At 35.7% G+C, this 20191-nt stretch overlaps 1 protein-coding gene across 10 annotated transcripts in view; it reads right to left on the minus strand.

The window, feature by feature from the left end:
- Positions 1–20191, minus strand: part of HECW2 (HECT, C2 and WW domain containing E3 ubiquitin protein ligase 2) — a 507687-nt gene that overhangs the window by 276394 nt on the left and 211102 nt on the right. For all 10 annotated transcript variants that reach the window (XM_072612728.1, XM_072612727.1, XM_072612726.1 and 7 more), the window contains one exon: positions 12798–13124. In XM_072612728.1, coding sequence (XP_072468829.1) covers positions 12798–13089 — 292 coding nt within the window. In that variant the 5' untranslated portion in view covers positions 13090–13124. The remainder of the gene's footprint in view (positions 1–12797; positions 13125–20191) is intronic.

Raw genomic sequence — 20191 nt, forward strand, 5'->3', positions numbered from 1 at the left:
GACAGTGTTAGAACACCATCAAGAAAAAGAGCAGTACAGACACTGGAAACTGGTTCCTTGTTGCAAGTCCTTGGAATGTCATGGGTGCACCCTTAGATTTGAATAGTAGCCCAGTGGACATTGATCCTTTGGGAATCTGTGAGTGAAACAGCTAATGGGGGAGGGACACTAAGGCCATGAATGAGAAAGTACATGGGGAATGTCTGTTCCCAGTAAAAGTAACTGACAATCTAAATTGAATATCTTGGTAATTCCTGAGTTTGGGGTATGCCTAGGTTTGGAAGGATCTTTGGATAATGAAGCTATAAATATGATTTTTCTTTTTGTTTCTCTGATAATGAATGTAACGTACATCATAGGTATAGTCAAGCCATGTTGTGCTGTTGACTCCATTACATTATGCTCATGGAAACAGATCAATGCTTTAGCTAAAGTTTACATGGATTTTAGCAGAGCATTTATTTAAGTTTCTCATGTTATTCTTGTACACAATGTGGATAGATGTGGGTTTGAAGATAGTATAGGAATTTTTTTGAGTATATGGTTGAATAATGGGACCCAAAAAGTAGTAATGAAAGGTTCAGTATCAACTTAGAAGGACCACATAGCTAGGAGTGAATGATTCCTTAAGAAGTGGTATTATTTAGTCAAATATATTTTAATTCATACCTATTCCTCCTTCTTTTACTTTGCTCATATCAAATCCAAAGCACAGTCAATGACTTGGAAGGAGAGGAGAAAAATCAAATAAAGTGAAAATAGAAATTATATTATAACCTTTCTCTACAACAAAATCTTACTACCCAATAATTATGATTCTTATGATGATAATGCATTATTCAGTGCTTGCAAAACACCACTTTAAAGGTTCTCCACCAACAAGATATCTCTCATGTATTTGTGAAAATAACATAAAACTCCTTGAAGATGATATAACAGGGAAAGAATGGATTGTCTTCAGGAAATCACACAGGGCATCTAATGACACGATTTCCCCCTGAAACAAATGCCCGTTTTCTTTAAAATCCATGTTCCTCCAATGATGCTACATTTCTGTGAGTCATAGTCTCTGAAGAATTAAAGTTATCAGTAAATGATCCATATGAGTAGACTATACAATGTTGCTAATACAGAAAAGGTATATGTAGAAAAAGGTATATAAAAAGTTACATAAAGAGTTGCATGTCCACAAAAAAAAAATGTGCTGGTCACAAGGCAAGGGCAAGAGATAGCAAATGGGGAAACGTATGCTCCATTATCATCCATGAAATTTCAAAATGATAGTGGGAGGCACCATAAATCCTCTGTGGAAGAAGCAAAGACCAGGACAAACATCGGAGGAATCACAATCTTCACCATCATCATGGAGTATGTCAGCTAGGAGGGAGAGTGGATAAAGTGAAGTCTTGAGTTTGAATCTTGCCTCAGACACTTAGCAATTGTGTGACTTTGGGACAAGTCACTTAATCTCTTTCATCCTCAGTTTCTTCATTTGCGAAATGAGAATACTAATAGCACCTACCACACAGGATTGTTGTGAGGTTCAAATAATAGCATATATGAAGTGCTTTCCATACCTTATAAAGCTATATAAATGCTACCGAGCTGTTAGCACCTTTATATAATCCATCTTATCTGCCATGAAATCTTTGGTTACTATTCCAGAAGTTTTCATACAGGAAGAAAAAAGAAACCATCAAATTTTTCCATCAACTTAATTTTGTTCAATTTGTAATTAAAATAACCGTAAAGACAGGCCTGAATTAGGGCCTGGATGAAGATTTTCTTTCATCTTTCTGTCTGATCCAAATTGCCCATTAAGTGCATTAATGTATCACAGGGGAATCATGTAAGTGCTTTTCTTTGTTTTAATTTTGACCAATCTTAAACTGATATCTAACACTTGTCCTCCCAGAAGGAAAAGCAAACTGATGACCTAAATGGCCTTTCAATTCTACCGCAGCCAGTCCATTTGAAATGCAAACCATTCTGTATCTTTCAACAATAATATCATCCAGATCATAAGGAAAAAAACAGACGAAAATAAATGTGACGACCGATGACAGCTAATAAAAATGCACTGCATATCCAGAATAAGACATGTTTATGAACTTCACTTTCATAATTAGTGAAAAAATACTCAATCTGGATGATTGGACTATATAAAGCATGAACAACAATACAGCTAAAACACTGGAGAGGGAATAAACTCCACTGGCCAAGATTCGTTTGCTTGTCATGTAGCATAAAATATAATCCATATAACCCATAACTTAAAATATAGTCTTGTAGCATGACATACTTTCTTCTTTGATGTGTGGCAAGACAATAAATGTATTCAAGAATCTAAAGATGAGTTAAACCTTTCTCACTAATTTCTACCAGTTTAATAAAGGAAGATGCCAAACTAGGTTATTAGGTGGCACAACAGATGGAATGTTGGACTTGGAGTCAGCAAAACTTGTGTTCAAATCCTGCTTTAGACACTTACTAGCTGTGTGATCCATGATAAATCGCTCTGCATGTAATCTCCCCCAATTGACTGTGAACTCTTTGAGAGGAGGGACTACTGTCTTCAGTTTTTCTTTGTATCCCCAGCACTTGGCACAGGACTTGGCACATACTAGGCACTTTAATAAAAGTTTATTAGATCACTAACTTACTGACCTACGTCACAGAGTTGTTGTAAGAATGAGGTAATATACAAAAAACACTTGGCAAACCCTGAAGCACTATATAAATGCTAGCCATGAGTAGAATGCATCTGTGGGTTAGGGACCAGACTCTGGATCTGAAGTCAGAAGAATAGGATTCAGGTCTGTTCCTTGCTATCTGCATGACATTAGGCAAGCCTTTTCACTGCTCTAGGCCTCATTCTATACATCTAAAAAACAACGGTGCTAGACTAAGTTACCTCTAAGGCTCCTTCTCACTATAGGTTCTAGGATCCTTGATATCTGATATATTCTGTTCAGTTCCAAGGATTATATTTCAGGAAAAACACTGACAAGTTAAGGTATATCCCTATCCAAGCAGCCAGAATGACGATGGAGATTAAATGCTGGCATATGAATAAATGCTGGGAAATGATGGTTGTCTCTAAATATCTAAAACCTTGTCATGTGGATGAGAGATTAGATTTACACCATCACTTTAGAGAGTGGTAGCAGAATCTGTAGATGGAAATCACAATGAGGAAGATTTTGGCTCAATACAAAGAAGAATTTCCCAGCAGTGAAGAGATTTACTGAAAAAAAAAATGTCCATTCCAAATATTCAAAATGTACTTTCTCCACTTGAGAGGCTTGTTGCAGCTAAAAATCCTAAGTACAAAAGCAAGTGGCTCTAAGTCTCTGCCCTCAGGGTAAGGTAAACTCATGGATATAGGGCATGGAAAGAGAGAAATAAGAAAAGTACTTACACACACACACACACACACACGACTGAAATTTCAGCCCATATCATTACAGATTACTGTTTCTTTAATTCCATTCCCACGCCCACTCAGTTTCATTGTTTGATTTATGATTGGTCCAACCTGCCAAGTAAAACCAAATTGGAAAATTCCTTCCCTCTGGGTTCCTGTCTTAAGAAAAAGAGAGTGGGAGTGTGGAGCCCACAGTGGACAGGCTTCAGGTTAAGGTTTGAGGTGATGCTGGCCCCTGGACACCCAGAATCTTTGAATTTCAAGCTTCTGAAGTTTAAGAGACTGAGTGGCACAAGGTTACAATAAGATCCAGCAGGATATATATGGTTGTTATTGTTATTATGGTTTGAGAACTTGAAATTATACTTATTATCAATAGTAACAATACCAAACACTAATCAAGATCTAGGTACACATTGGCACATTCCACACATAGACAGTAGAACAATTCCTTTTGAATAAAGCTCCACATTTATAGCTCATTTTTGACATCTAGACAGAAAACCCCATCTCCAATCTACATGTAGTATTATAGGTTTTAGAACCAGACAAGACCTTAAATCTAATGTAATCTTAATCATCTAGGAAATCAATAGGATATATAGTAAGATAATGGTTCCCAAACTATGGGCCATGGAATTACCTCACTTCCAAGGGCCTCAGTTTCCTCATCCATACAATAAAAGGATTGGACTAAATGGTTTCTGAAGTCCCTTCTAGATCTAAGGACAGGAATATATGCAAAAGGAGGACAAACCCATGTGCACCATATCGGTTTGAAATTGAAATACCAAGTCACATTTGATGTGGAATCAGACCTGAAAGGAAAACCTACAATTTCTGAAAACTGCAGCCCAGCACCAGCCACCCATTAAAGGATTCAGTAATAACAAATGTACCTCCATAGAATAAGAATATCTTATATGCATATAGTTTAAACATTTTTTTAAAAATGTGGGCAGCTCTATTGTAATAATAAAGCATAGATTTATTTTAAAAACATTACTGAAATCATAGTAGCTTTTTGTCATAGTGTAGATTCTCAATGGATACAAATAGCACAACTATTATTTTGTATGGATAGTGAGGGGAAAGCCAATACATTTTTGCCTATTAAAAATGGATACTCATGTTCCCAGAGATTGGAAGCTAGTAGTATAATGGTTCTTGTTTTTGATAGTGATATAGTTTTTTCTACAAAAACATCTGGCCCCATTTCCACATCTGTAAAATGGGGATGATACTAGCACCAACCACACAGGGTTGTTATGAGGATCCAATATTTGTAAAAAAAAATACAACACAATATCTGGCACATAGTAGGTCCTCTATTGTTTCATTTTTTTAGTCTTGTCCAGCTCTCTGTGACCCCATTTGGGGTTTTCTTGGCAGAGATACAAGAGTAGTCTGACATTTCCTTCTTCAGCTCATTTTGAAGGTGAGGAAACTGAAGCAAACAGGGTTAAGTGACTTGCCCAGGGTCACACAGCTAGTACCTGTCTGAGGCCACATGTGAACTCACAAAATTGAGTCTTCCTGACTTTAAGTCCAGTACTCTATTCACTGTGCTGCCAAGCTTCCCAGTAGATACCATATAAATTCTTATTCCCTTTCCTTTCTTAGTTGGCAGACCTGGTTTATAGTCTGAAAATCAGTTCAGAGAAGATTGGCCATCACATGGCTAGACTTAGAGGGAGAAGACCTTGGGTCAAGTCTTAGGGCTGTCACTGACCAGCCAGCTATGTGATTCAGCACAATGTATTTGATCTGTATAGCTCTCAGTGTCTTATTTTATATAAGAGAATATAGTTAGATGGTTTCTAAGGTTTTTGATGTTTTTATAATTAATTCTCTGAGTCTCTCAAACACAGAGAGGAAGCTAGGTGGCCCTGTGCATAGAGCACAGGACCTAGAGTTAGGAAGACCCAAGTTCAAAGCCAGCCTCAGACACTTACCAGCAATGGAGTTTTGGGCAAGGCACTCAACCTCTGTTTATTTCAGTTTCCTCATCTGTAAAACAGGGATAATAATAGCACCAACTCCCAAGGCTGTTGTGAGAATCCAGAGACAATATTTATAAAGCACTCTACAAGCCTTATGGGCTATGTAAATGCTAGCTGCTGCTGCTACTACTGCTATTAATTTTCAGCCTTTTTTATATAGTATTTGGAAACCCTTATAGAGTCCTCTGTGGTCAATATCAACTTCTATGGTGCTATGAAAGTATCTGGTAGAGATAGTCATCTGGCAAGAGCAGCAATTGTTATGTCTATGGCAAGACAGATTGTATAGTCACAAAATCACATAATGGTCACTATCTCATTGCTTCAATACGTACTGAGACATTAAGCAACAAAAACAAAGAATCATACAACACTAAAATACATTCTTATGTGGGTGGCAGAGGGAATCCAATAATTTTTTTTTCATATCATAAAGAGTTGGGAACCAATGGGACAGCGGTTCTTGTTACTGACACCAGTGAAATTCTCCCTACAAAATCCTCTATTTGGCACAGTTTCCTCAACTCTAAAATGGAGATAAAAACAGCACCTACCTCATAGGGTTATTATGAGAATCAAATGAGATAATATTTGTAAAAGGCACTTGTTTCATCTTTTCATCTCAGGAATGTTCCTCATAGCAAGACATTGGTGCTTTCTGAGTCTCTACCTCCCCCACTCCGAATGTATCCTCAGTGATAGTAAAATAATATTCAGTTCTATTAACAAACCAGACAGACATGCCAAGTCTATAAAGTCTATCCTAATACCAAAAGGATATTTAAGAGTTTTTCCAATATTGGGGAGGGGGACTTTACTACCCAAACTCCTCTTTTCTATGGATTTTCAAAATATTTAATTATGCCCTACCTAAAACCTTTATACCTAACGATCTTCATATAAAACCAATACAAAAGCTTTAGAACATCTGGAGATTTGTGCAAGAGTAAATGCCATATTGAATGGATATTCATGGCTAGCCACTAGCAGCAAAAATTCTGTTCCATTTGACTGTCAGATTAAATAGCAGCTTTTCCCATGACCCTAGACCCTACATAATACTCAAATTAAAATGCCTCGTTACTTAGCATTCATGCTTCAAGTGCTTTATGTAATCGCTACATAATCGCTACAGTTTTGTCTCAGAGGAATGGTTTTCATTTTTTTTTTTTTGAGCAGAGGTACCACAGCATATTATGGGATAGAACCAGTCCTGAGACTTAGAAAAGCAAATGACAAAATCCTGTACTTAGGGCTTCTGTTCAACGTGTTGGTGCTTATGTCAGTTCTGAGTTGTCTGACACCAGTAAGACATGAACTAGATTACAAAAAGCAAGCAAATCAGACCTCTACCCACTGTTATAAGCTAATTCTACTTTACAGCATAGGCTCAATGAAATTTGAGGAAAGCTATGAGAAAGTTCAAGATGTGTGACTTTGAGGAAAAGTAAAAAGAAAAGGTGTTGGGGTGATATTTTGTGTTACATTTTAAAGTATCAGTTTTAAGAGTTGAACAATACAATATCATTCAGGCATAATATTTTGAAAATTGAAAGGAGATTTAAAAAAATTTGTGCTTTTCCAGGACTATTCAGGATTCTAACCCTGCTTGTTAATAGAAAAACGAAAAGGTAAGACTTACATAAAATTTAAATCCAACTTAAAAAAAAGCTTAAAAAGTAAGAAGGAATCAAATATTGAACCTAAAACAAATTGAATATACTTTGGCTTTCTTTTCAATTATATTTTTATTTTTCTTCCAAAGGAACCAATCTGTGAAGGTTTTTTAAATGTATTTGTTAAAGATGGATTTTATGTTCTTTATGGTTGGTAATAAAGAAATATCACAACTGGAACTGTTAAGTATGATTAGAGGCGATTCTAACACGGAAAATTAAAACGTAGAACCAGTGAATGCTGACAAATGATCAGCAATGTGAAAGGCAACTTAGCAGAGTGGATTCAGTACTGGCCTCAGGGTCAAGGAGACCTGATTCAAGTCCCATCTATGACACATACTAACGAGAAGTTGCAAAACAGGTACTTATTTGCATTGACAAATTCTTCCTTGGGAGTTTCTTATACTAATGAAGTCAAAGGTCTATTCCAAATATCAGCTAATTTCATATATGTGTATATGTGTGTGTGTATGTTGCATACACACACACAGTGGTCTTGGGATTCATGAACCAAAGATAACCACAACCATATAAAAGTTAGATATCTCATCCATCAGGCTTACAGATGAATTCTTGTCATCTCTCTAGAAATCACAGCAAATATACAGAACTTCAAAAATGGATAAAAACCACCACCACGGGGAGAAAAAAAAAAGTCAGACATGAATGAGAATAAGATATGTCTATTTTGGGGGCATGTGGTCACCTTCCAAAAGCTCCTCCATGGGCTACATTTGCATTTGATAGAAGGAACTTTTATTTAGGCCAAAAATTTCAATCACCTATGGCAAGATTTACTTTTCTTTAACCAAAATAAATTGCATTTTTTTCTACCCCCTTTCCAGATCAGTGTGCCAGCATATTCCAGGAAAGTCATTTGGAGTGAGTGGTACAATGCAAAACACTATTAATTTAACAAAACAAAAACAAAACATATACTCTGAAGGGAAAAGCACACCAAGATAGAAACACAATCAAAATACATTTCATGCCAACAAACCACACCTCATCAGGACTGTGTTCTACCCAAACCCTTCCCCTCTGGGAATGATTTCTTTAAGGACCTTTTCTCTTTTCCATAAATAAAGTTAAAGTTACTAGGAAACAGTTTGGCTTCTCAGATCATGACTGAATTTGGGCAGGGCGGGATTTGGGGAGGGGGGTATCATTTAGTAGCTTTATACCAAGGAAGAAAGAAACCTGGAGTGTATTTTGGACAGATATACTATATTGTTATGAAACGTGAGTTCTCAGCCCATGTTTATCACAGAACCCACTGGAGAATTCTGTCTGTTACTCAAATTCCTGTTGAGTCATAGCATCTTTCAATTAATGACCTAGTCTTTGGGGAATTGAGTCTTTCAAGGCATGTGATTTTTTCCCCTTTGTTATAGTATTACTTTCTCCCCTTTAATTTCCTTCCCTAATATATTTATTACCACAACTATCTTCCACTTAGTTGTGTCCAATAATACTGCCTTGAGTGTTTTCGAGACCTTTATTATTAGTCTGAAAATTATTCCAAACATATCATCTGACCTACTGAACTCTACAAAATTTCTGTATTTTCAGGACTCACTGCTTTTATAAATCTGGTGTTTACTATTTTTTAAAATTAAGATAATAAGCATGCCTTGCATTTATCAAATGCTTTAAAATGGCAAAGTTTATTTTATGTACATTATCTCCTTTGATGCTCAGAAGAGACCTGTGAAGCAGGCATAGAGAGGCTGAGTGACTTGCCTTAAGTCACTCATCTGTCAAGTGACAGAGACAAGACTAGAGACCTGGTATTTTCATTCTAAGTCTGGCGCTTTTTTTCCTTACTACAAGACACTCTCAGCAGTTGGTAAAATTTTAAGGTTTAGGAAATAAGTGGGATTTACTTTAGTTTGATAATAATTACACTAATGACCTCGAGGCACTTTAAAAATCTTGCCAAGTTTGAAAAACCACAATTAAGCAGCAGGTTATAGTAACAAAGTTGTACCAAAAAAGAAAGAAAAAGAAGTTGTTCCCTAACCTTACTTTCATTTATATCAGTTTAATCAAGTGTTAGTTTTATCAAGTGCCCTCTGCTACAAACTCTCTGAGAACGGCCTTGACTAACTCAAACACTAGTCTAACAGCCTTGACTAACTTGAATACAGTCCAGTCAGTGTCAATCAATCCTGTGAATTTCAACAAACATTAGTAAGTACCCATTCATTATATACAAACTGTAACCATAGAGCTTAGAGTTTACTTATGGAGAGAACAAAACTAAAAGAAAAGTACAAACTATAAGAAACAAAACTATAAGAAAATAAGAAAAATCGGAAACATTTACAAAGCAACAATTTTTAATTTCTTTTAAATTTAAATATAACTAACTTTTCAAAATTAAATTTTTAGAAATTAGCAAAATTATCTTACAAACAATAGCATTTGTATAATTTGTTTTTTTTAAATCAAGAAATACGTAAAGTTCTCTATAGAACTCATGCAATAAAATAATTGTAACTGAATCTATATAGTTATATTTATATGGTAAAATGCTAAGACGGGGCTTCATAACCTGTGGTCCATGAGGTTATTTTTAAAAGATATTTTGATAGCTATATTTCAATGCAATTGGTTTCCTTTGTAATTCTACATATTTTATTTCATGCATTAAACTATTATTCTGAGAGGGAGCTCACAGGCTCACCAGACCGCCAAAGCAGTCTATGACACAAAAAAGGTTGAGAATTCAACTGTAGGGGAATGATTATTGTTTGCAGTGGTTGGTAAAAGGTAACAATTACCTTGAACTTTAAAATTTATAAAATGCCTTCTCTGTATGAGTCTTTCTGGATAGTGAAACTTTCTGCACACTTGAAGTACCAAATACTCTTTTGTATTGACCATTTTGAAAGACGATCTTTCCAAAATACATTATACATTCATTCTTTGCCTTGTTAGATTGTCAACACATTTTAAGGGTTTAAGGTTATTATACTGGAAAATACTACAATGATGTCCTTAGTGGCTACTGACATGTTAGACCTTTATCCCCTCTCTTGATGGTGCTAATGGGAGTAATGGGTAGAGTTCTTTTTAGCTCTTCATTCTGTTTTTTTATATTTTTTCTGTTTCCTTTCTTGTAAATCGGATTGCTATTTGTGACTTCTTGTGACCAATATTGCTTTTCCCTTATAATTAATTGTTTATATATAGTACAGGTGAGCTTGTGATTCAATAACTTAATTTGTTTAAAAAAATTATGTGGCAAGAGTGATTATCCTCTGAGTAGAGGACAGTCATGAGTTTTACTATGTGATATTTCCAGAGGGCTGAGTGCCAGATAGGTGGGGTATCTATCTATCTTCCCCTCCATTTTATAGGAATATTTTGGATCAACATTAATATTTAGATACTCTTATAACAATTTTCCCTCCTCCATTTCATTTTTCAGTCCTTTGAAGACTGATATATCCCACCATATTACTTTATTTTAGCTCTCAGCAGATTATGCTGTCACACCTGTTACTTGTCCCTTTCCTTCAGAGAAGGTCAAGCACTTTCACATTTTAAAAAGAACTGGGTAAAAAGAATTTAATAAAACTCTCCCATCTTGTGTGATCTTAAGCTAGTTTCCTCAAGTGTATATAAATGCTCAGTCTTTGTTCACCCATTGGTTCATTCAATAAACATTAAATGCTTGGGTGCATAACACTACAGTAAGCATGATTAAACATGTAAACCACTAAGAATCATTTACAGTATGAGATTTCTCGCTTTGGGAAAAATCCAAAAGAGCAGAATATTAAAAAAAAAAAAAAAGCTGTTTCAAAGAACCACAAAGCACCAGAAACAGAAAACATATATTCTGGTTGATATTTGAAAACAATTCAGAAGGCAAATTAGTATTTTTTCAAGACTATATTCTTCAATTCCTACTTTTCCAGATATACTCTTGGAGGCATTCTAGAATTGAAGAGATTGGCTCTCTGAATTGGGACTCTTCCTGTAAGGAGTAAAATAGCCAGTGCCAGGATTTTTATGGTTCTGTTTAATCAGAGATAAGATGTACTATACTGTAGGCTCTAGTTCCTTCCTGATTAAATTTAGACTGGACAAAATAATTGGGGGAGGGGAAAGGAAGGAACTAATATTTTGTATATGGTTTAAAAATTCATCATGGAATTTTTTCAAGTGACCACAGTAGACCTGGAATCAAATTATTCACAAATAACCTCCCTCTGCAAGAAAGCAAAATTGACTTCTTTCTCCAGAATTATCACATGCAGAACCTAAAACAAGGAAGGCATCCCCTGCCATCATGCATGAAATATTGGGGAAAAAAGGGAAGGACAGTGAAAAGAAGCTAATTATTTCAAAACCAAAGGACAAAATTTTATTATAGCTGAGAGACAAAATAAAACTCAAATAAAAAAATATAATACAATTTGTAAATGAAGTAGCCCACCTAATCTAAATTGGGTGGGATGGGGGTGGAAACATGGATAGAACTCTAAACTTTATAGATTTTTTTTTTTAACCACTCAGAAAACAAAAATAAATGCTAAGCCATTCTTTGGTAATTTAGAGTTTTACAGTATTATCAGCAGTGATTGGAAAAGATTAATCTTAATCCAATTAAAATCAAAACTCATGTCCCTTATAAGAATCAAGTAAATAAAATTTCATAAACTGACAGTGGGTCCTGTACCCATTTCTGTGTGTGTTCCCTATTTTCAGTTGAATTCTACTTTCATTTAAAAAAGGGAGTAAAGTGGAAGGTTTAGACTGCAAAATCTAAATAGAAAAATCTATCCTATTACAGCCTCCACTCAGTACAGACACCCCCTCAGATTTTATGGATATTATTTGTTTTTTGCTTTAAAATTTTGTGGTTTCCAAGAAAGTGACTGAGTCAGTTTTTAAGCAAATCTCAGGGCAGTCACATCCCCTATTCTCTACCTATAAATAATCAGATGAAGATGAACTGATCATTTTCATGAACACCAATTTCCCTAACTACTTCTAATTCATTTGCCATGAAAGTGGTTTTCTTGTCCTAGAACAAATCTAAGGACTCTGGATAAGAGTAACAAACCTTGAGCTTTTTGTGGTTTGTTTTTTGAAAGAGCAAGCCTTAGAAAATACTGCCTAGTCATACCACAGGACATTCTTATTTGGATCCCCAGTATAAACCACTGTGCTTAGAACACCATATTTAATAATTATATCTTCATTCTTTCATTTACTCCTTCAGAACTGATCCGAAACAAGATATTATTTTGTACAGTTTAAATATGCATCATCATCTAAATTAATTACCTACATAGTCTAACAAGGGGATATAATCTCAAGGGGATAGAAGAAGGTATATAGAATATTCGTCTTCTGTCTATGAAATGCTTTCTTTGGGGTTGTCTCAGGTTGCAATTTAACAACAAGATTAACAAACAATTCCTTTTTAAAATAGCATGGCCCTAAAGAAGCCTCATGTGAAATCTTCAAAACTTTTCTTAATCATACCTTGTAATTTGCTTTAAAATATAAGTGTAGAAAGAACATGTATATTTCATATTTTTCATATAGTGACTGCCAAAATAATTGATCAATAAAATGCCAAGGTAAAAGAAAAATACAGATGATGTTTCACCCATCTATTCACCCACAATATACACATACCTCACAGTTCCATTCTACTTGACTCACCTATATGATAAAGTCCAATCCAGTCAGTAGGGTCTACTTCCTCTTTAATGTCCCAGAAGATAATGAGGTTCTGGGCTTGGCCCAGGGTATATTCATACATGCTCGCAGTCAGACTAGAGCGGCTTTCCGACGTCACCAGGTCAGTGTCACTATTAGCCCTCTGCAGGTTCATGTTCTCAGGCATGGACCCCTGAGAGGCGAGACTCTGGAGGTTCTCTGGACTCAGCGTGTAGCGCATCTGAGGGTTGCGCCTCCTCACAAAAAGCAGGTGCTCCCGGGCTGAGCTAGCCATACTGTCTACCTCTCTGAAGTCAGCTTCCTAAGGATCTGCAAGAAATAGACAAGCAGGAGGCATTAATGCTATAATGCAAGCAATCAGATTTAAGCCTCCCAAAGATAAAGCTTTGCAGGAATGTTTCTTACAACTGTGACCCTGGAGTAATCTGCTGACAAAATAAAGCCCAATGCTGTTTTATAAACTGCTGTGGTCTGAAAATAGCATCTGTAGCTTGCAGTTGCTACTATATAAATTCAATGAAGCATACTCAGAGGAGATGATGGAGCCATTAGATCTTAGAGTTGGAAAGGACCTAAGATGTCACCTCCTCCAACCTTTTCACTCTACAAATGATAAAAAACCAGAGAGGCAGAGTGATTTTCCCAAGGTCACATAGCAAGTGAGTACTGAACTTGAATTTTCCCTATGTTACAGTTGTCCTTCACTCCTTTCTCCCTTCTTCCTGCCCTTGTCCCCACAGCTGACAAGATAAACGTCAGGTTATGATTTTGCTGCTAACTTCAACAGGTCAGAGGCAGGCATATTTCTCCATCCAAGACCACTGGGCGTATCTCCTGCTATCTGCCCTCCTCCCCTACCCTCTCGCAAGTGCGTAACTAAATTATAACAATAATAAAAACTGACACTGATATACTTCAAGATTTGCAGAGTGCTGTACCTACTGATGAACTTATTTGAGTTTCACAAAAATGCTGTGAGCTAAGTACTTCCGGTATCACTATTCCCATTTTACAGAAAAGGAAACTATTAAGAGGTCACACGAACTAGTAAATGTCTGAGGTTACTGTAACTAGCATGGGGCAACTGGGGTTTTGTCCCTGGGTCCCAACAAGGAAAGTGGGGCTCTTCTTCCCTGTGGCTACTGCCAATTTCATGTTCTGCCAGACTGTAGCACTCCCTGAGTGCAGTTACCATGGTGCCCCTTTCCCAAGACTGCCTTCTCCCATGCAAACCAACCCCATGAGAAAAGGGTCAGACTCAGCACTGCTCCTCTCCCACAATCATTTTTGAGAAAGAAAGAATTTTGTCACAGGTAGGTAGGTACATAGCAAAAACTCAATTAAAAATTGTTGAAGTTAATGCTGAAAATTAAAATTGCACTAGACACTAGGTTAACACAGACTCCTTGAAAACCTCAGTAAAAATGGCTTAAGGTAACCTGTTCACAGAAGTGAGTGTAAAATCTGAAACCATAGCTTAAAAGTCTCTGGAGAGGGTATTAGCATATTTGTTCCTGTAAAAATTCATTTTGCTATTGTAATAAAAAGGCTGAGTAGTTCTTAGCAATCTGAGATATACTTCAAAGAAAAGAAGCACAAGATAACAAAATGAAACCAATTGTACATTTGACTAAAATTACAAACATTCAAACCATTCTAAAGCCTGTAATTTAGAGCTAATGTAAAACAGCCTAAAACATAGAAACATAACTATTCTGTGAGGTTTAATACTGTGCGTAGCATAGCTCCATCTAACAATCTACGGGCATATTATTCACACATTTTTTTTCTCTAGAAATTAACCCCTGTAGTAAATGCTTCTGTGGTAGCACCAGTGACAGCTTTTGAAAACTCAGAAAAGAAAGCTTTTGCCACCAAAATCCTTAGCACTGTCAAACGGTTCATCATAAAAAATTGATGGCATTTTATCCATGGAAGTGACATACCATCTGCTTTGCCACTGAACCCCAAGTAGAACCATCTGATTTGCAGCAGAAACTGTCCATACATATTATCTCTCATTAGAATGTGAGCTCCTTCACAGAAAGGACTCTCAGTTTTCTATTAGTATCCCCTAAGTAGCACTTAGTTCAGTCTTTTGCATATTGTAAGCAAATAAACGGTCTTTTCTTTCTTTTTTCATTTATTCATTCAAGGTGGTAGGATACTTAAAGATATTCTAGTATGACCCTTTCCTTTTGCAAATGGGGCAATGGAGACCAGAGAGGGCAATGCCCAGTGACATACCCACTATCCACAGCAAGTTAGTGGTAGGTCTCTTGCCTACTAAGCCAGTATTCTAGCCAATCAGCTGGCTTCACACACAACTTGAAAGAAGCTGGAAGGAAATCTGGGAGCTCGATGGTGAGAGTATGTCGTTCAATACTGTGATGTACTTACACAGAAGATTATAGGATTACCTGATCAACAGCAAAGGCAACTAAAGATCATCTAGATCAATTTCCTTCATTTTACAGAAGATTGTAAAGACATGAAGCACCTTCTTTAAAGTCACACAGGTATTCTGGAGCAGCTGTTCTCTGAACCCAAGTTCTCTTGGCTCTGAGACCAGTAGCATTCTTTCCACCATATCACATCGCTTACTTTTTCTTTTCTTTTTTTATAGAAACATAAATATTTATTTTGTGGTAATAAATGGTGCTAAAAATCCCCTACAGAATACCTATAGTCTACTACTTACAATAACAACTAATATTTAGATACAGTTCTTTAAAATGCTTTTGCAGAGCACTTCACCTATGTCATCCCAGTTTACCTTCACATAAATTCTGTGAGGTAAATGCAATTATTATCTCCATTTTATACATGAGGAGACTGAGGCAAACAAAAGTGAAGTGATTTGTCCAAGGTTACATAGCTAGTAAGTGTCTGGGACAAGACTTGAACTTAGTCCAACTCTAGCCCTCTAACCACTGTGGCACCAGACTCTGGATTTTATTTTTACTTCTTTTTTCTCATCATGCTACTGACCAATACTAGTGTGATTGCCTGTCACTACATTCTGCAATGAGACACACATCTATTTTGTTTTTGTTTCTGTTTTTATAAAAGAAGCTGTACCCTTTAGAAAATCTTTGCTAGAGCATATTGGTGGTAGAAGAGTCCATGTAGTTCACCTTACATTTATTAAACAAAAAATTCTCCCCTTCAAAAATAACTCTAATCCTTTTTGTAGCAATACTCCAGTGCTGAGGAAGCCTGTTCCCAACGGGCAAAACTCTACCAGAAGTAGCCATCAATAAAAGAAGAAAATTAGAATTCGGTCTGCAATAGATAGATTTTTAACCTATCAGATACCTTCCTTGACAACAACAAAATTTACTGCTTTACTTCCAAAAGTTTTAATTACTAACCAACTACAAAAGCACCATAGTATAAAAGTTCAAAGCAAAGACCAATACATTTTAACTAAAAGACAGAGAAAAGATTAGATTACAAATACATCATTTTAGTGCTTTTCTCTAACATAATAATTATCAATCATGAAATGGATGTTCTCTAACATAATTTTTATCAATCATGAAATGGATGTCATCTCATTGCATTTCATACCATTTCACTTGAATGACAAAAGGAGGCAACCTTTTGTTTATACAGTAGAGTGGTCCCTAAGACCAGTACTAAACGAAGGAATTAGGATACAACTAGAAATGCTTCTTGTGATTCCAGCCTCTTGACAGAGTACCATATTCAGGTGGATCTCCAGCCCCAAAGCTCCCAAAATTCTTGAAACCATTTAGCTGTGCTGACTTTCAGCTTCCAGTAGCATATAATAAAAGAAGATTGACCAAAGAATGCTCAGAGAGGAAAGAACGAAATAAATTTTTTAGAAGAACTGAGGGAAGCTGACCCAAATTGGAAACAAAATAATACATGAAAAGGCAAGGAACCAACAATCATGGAGCACTGAAGTGGTGCTGATAAATCAGATAATATCCAAGATAGGCAAAACTAGATCATATTCTGAACAAGATTATATTCTTTTATGATAGGTTCTGTTCATGTAGTTTCCTGTTTGCCATTGCAAAATAAAATTTTCATAGAAGTAACTTTGTCCTTCAGAAAAAAATTATTAAAACATGTTCATAGTAAGAGAAACCTCACAGTCAAATTCATATTTGCCAAACCAAAACTGTTGCCTTTACCATAACTTATAAAGTACTTTCATCAGCTTCTGTTTGATGCAATCCTATTGATTCCCAATGGGCAAAATCACAGATAAGCATTTGCTAGAAAAGGCCCACAAATACATATTTACTCTAAAAGAATGAGTTTACAGAAACATTAATTTTAATATAGATAATCCTAATCCTGTTTTTATCTTTCTATTTGTAGATAATGCTATATTTACTCTCAAGATAAGTATAAATACAGAAAAAAAATTATTTCTATGAAATAAGCCAGAAAAATTGTATTTAATTCGCTAGGATGGTTTCCAAGGTAAATAGGCAATAAATGATCCCCCTACCCTACTTCATAATCAAAAAATTTAAGAAATGCCAGCCATCAGGAAAATGTCTGATGACCGTCTGGCAAAGTGTTGACCTTGTACCAAGTATCAAATTATGTGACAAGGCCAACCCACATTAAAAATCAGTACATAAAACATCAAAAGGTAATTCAGGCCTGCAAAAATGGAAAGAAAATCCAAATGCAAGATTGTTAACAATTTTTAATCATTGTTAATTATTTTGAAAACTAGGTTCATCAGATTAAATTAAACTATCATGACTGATTCCAGAGGACAGATGATTAAAAATGCTCCTTTTGGGAGGTAAAGAGGAAAGGAAGAAGACACTATAATTGCTGAATGCTGCACACACTAATAGTCAGTAATTGGGTTAAACGTTTCTTTGTTACAAGAGAAATTTCTCTAGTCAAGGGGAGAACACTGAGAAATATCTATGGTGTAAAAAAAAAAAATCTATAAAACTTTTTCTTAAAAAAGTTATTTCAAATACAATGAGGTCAAGATTAACTTTTAAATTTACCAAATTTAAAACTGACTTATGAATAACATAACTGATAAAATATTCCCACTAAGTTAAAAAAAAAAGATTACTCTTGTCCCCTTCTTTCTTCATCCAAACCACTAATTTTTTCTAAATTAATTTAATTAGTTTTGAATTTCTCTAACATTATTTTCTTTACTTTGGCAATTAAGTCTCATTTCGTTATTTGAAAATGAGCTAATTTCTGCATATGGGCCCTACCATATACAAAGTGTGAAGAGACTCTGGATAGTAGAATAAAAGAAGGGAAAAAGATCACAAACTCAGCTGGAAGAAATTCTGACAATACTCATTTTACAAACAAACAAAAAACCTGAGATTCAGAGAGGTCCAGAAATTCATTCAAGGTCATACAGTAAAAAATGATATTCCAACTCAGTTCTTTGGATTTCAGACTCTTAGGATACAACTAGGAAGGTTTCCTTTCATTTTAGTTTCTTAGAAGAGTAACATATTCAGGTGAGTCTCCAGCCCCAAAGCTGCCAACGTTCTTGAAACCATTTAGCCGTGTTGCCTTTCAGTTTCTAGTAGTACAAAATAAAATATATTGACTCTTTAAATATATTTCCCCCTTCCTCTCTATATCATTCTCCATCTCTATTGTTTTGCACAAATTAAGTCAGTTCCATCGCCAGGATGATATTCATTGACACAAGTATCTACTTTACTTTTAAACCTTGATCTATACCATTAAAACTTTATTAAATTAAGAGTATAGTGCTTAACTACAAGTACTAATTTTAAATGTCATGCAAGCTTAAGAAAAAAGCAATTCAGGCAGTTGACATATATTCAATAAGTTATTGAATAGCAGTTTGGTTTTTTTTGAAAGATACCCTTTTACAAGAAAAGTACTGTACCATCTAAGAACAGGAAACATACTTTTAGTTCCTAACCTCTTGCCGGGATTGGGGTGGGGGAGAGGGGAGATGCCAAACCTGTGACATCATTAGTGTAAGAAGTTCACAAGGAAGCTGGGGAACCCTGTGTAGGGAAGCTCCCTCCCCCAATGCAAATTCTGAAACTCCAGTAATTTGTAGTCTGGGTATTGCCTGGGTCATTGAGAAGTAATGACTTGCCTAGGGTTACACGGTCAGAGGAGGGACTTGAACTGACATCTTTCCTGAGGTCTGGAGGTAAGACAGGGAGAAAGTCTGAGTGAGCATTGTATCTATACTTTCACTGATAATAGAGAACTTTCAAGTGAGGAAATCTCGGCTACTGAAGCAGGTCAACAACTTGTTGTGCAATGTTAGTCTGAGCAAATCACCAGTTAAGTGTGTGCAGCCCATAGTAATTCAGAGAGCTCTATTCAGATTAAAATGTAATTGGGAAATATTTTGAAATAAATTTTAAAATATAGATGATATTGCATTTTAAACTAAGTCAATATGGAGCCTGCAGAGATCTATAATGGTTTTTAGTGATCCATTATACGAATTTAACATCACTGACCTAGAATATTAAGAATTTAAGAGAACCACTAGGTCAGTCTCACAGCCAGGATGTATAAGGTGGGATTGAAAATAAATAGTAGTATACAATCTAGGTATGAAGGCTGACACTATAAACAAATTAGGGGAGCAAAGAATAGTTTATTTGTCAGATTTATGGAGAATGGAAGAAATTTTGATCAAACAAGAGACAGAACATTATGAAATGTAAAATGGATAATTTTGATTACATTAATTTGAAAAGTTTTTGCACAAAGTCAATGCAACCAAAATTAGGAGGGAAGCAGAAAACTGCAAAAGAATTTTTACAACTAGTCTGTGATAAAGCCCTCATTTCTAAAATATATAGAGAACTGAGTCAAATTTACAAGAATATGTCATTCCCCAATTGATAAATGGTCAAAGGATATGAACGGACAGTTTTCAGAGGAAGAAATTAAAGCTATCTACAGTCATATGAAAAAATGCTCTAAATCATTATTGATTGGAGAGATCCAAATCTAAACAACTCTGAGGTACCACATCACACCTATCAGATTGGCTAACATGACAAAACAGGATGATGATAAATTTTGGAGAAGATGTGGGAGAATTGGAACACTAATTCATTGCTGGTGTAGCTGTGAGCTGATCTAACCATTCTGGAGAGCTATTTGGAACTATGCCCAAAGGGCTATAAGAATGTGCATGCCCTTTGACCCAGCAATACCACTTCTAGGACTATATTCCAAAGAGATCATAAGAATGGGAAAAGGACCCACATGTACAAAAATATTTATGGCAGCACTCTTTGTGGTGGCCAAGAATTGGAAATCAAGGGGAAGCCCATCAGTTGAGGAATGGCTGAACAAGTTGTGGTATATGAAAATAATAGAATACTACTGTGCTA

The sequence above is a fragment of the Notamacropus eugenii genome, chromosome 5, assembly GCF_028372415.1.
Source record: "Notamacropus eugenii isolate mMacEug1 chromosome 5, mMacEug1.pri_v2, whole genome shotgun sequence".
In the NCBI taxonomy this organism is placed as follows: domain Eukaryota; kingdom Metazoa; phylum Chordata; class Mammalia; order Diprotodontia; family Macropodidae; genus Notamacropus; species Notamacropus eugenii.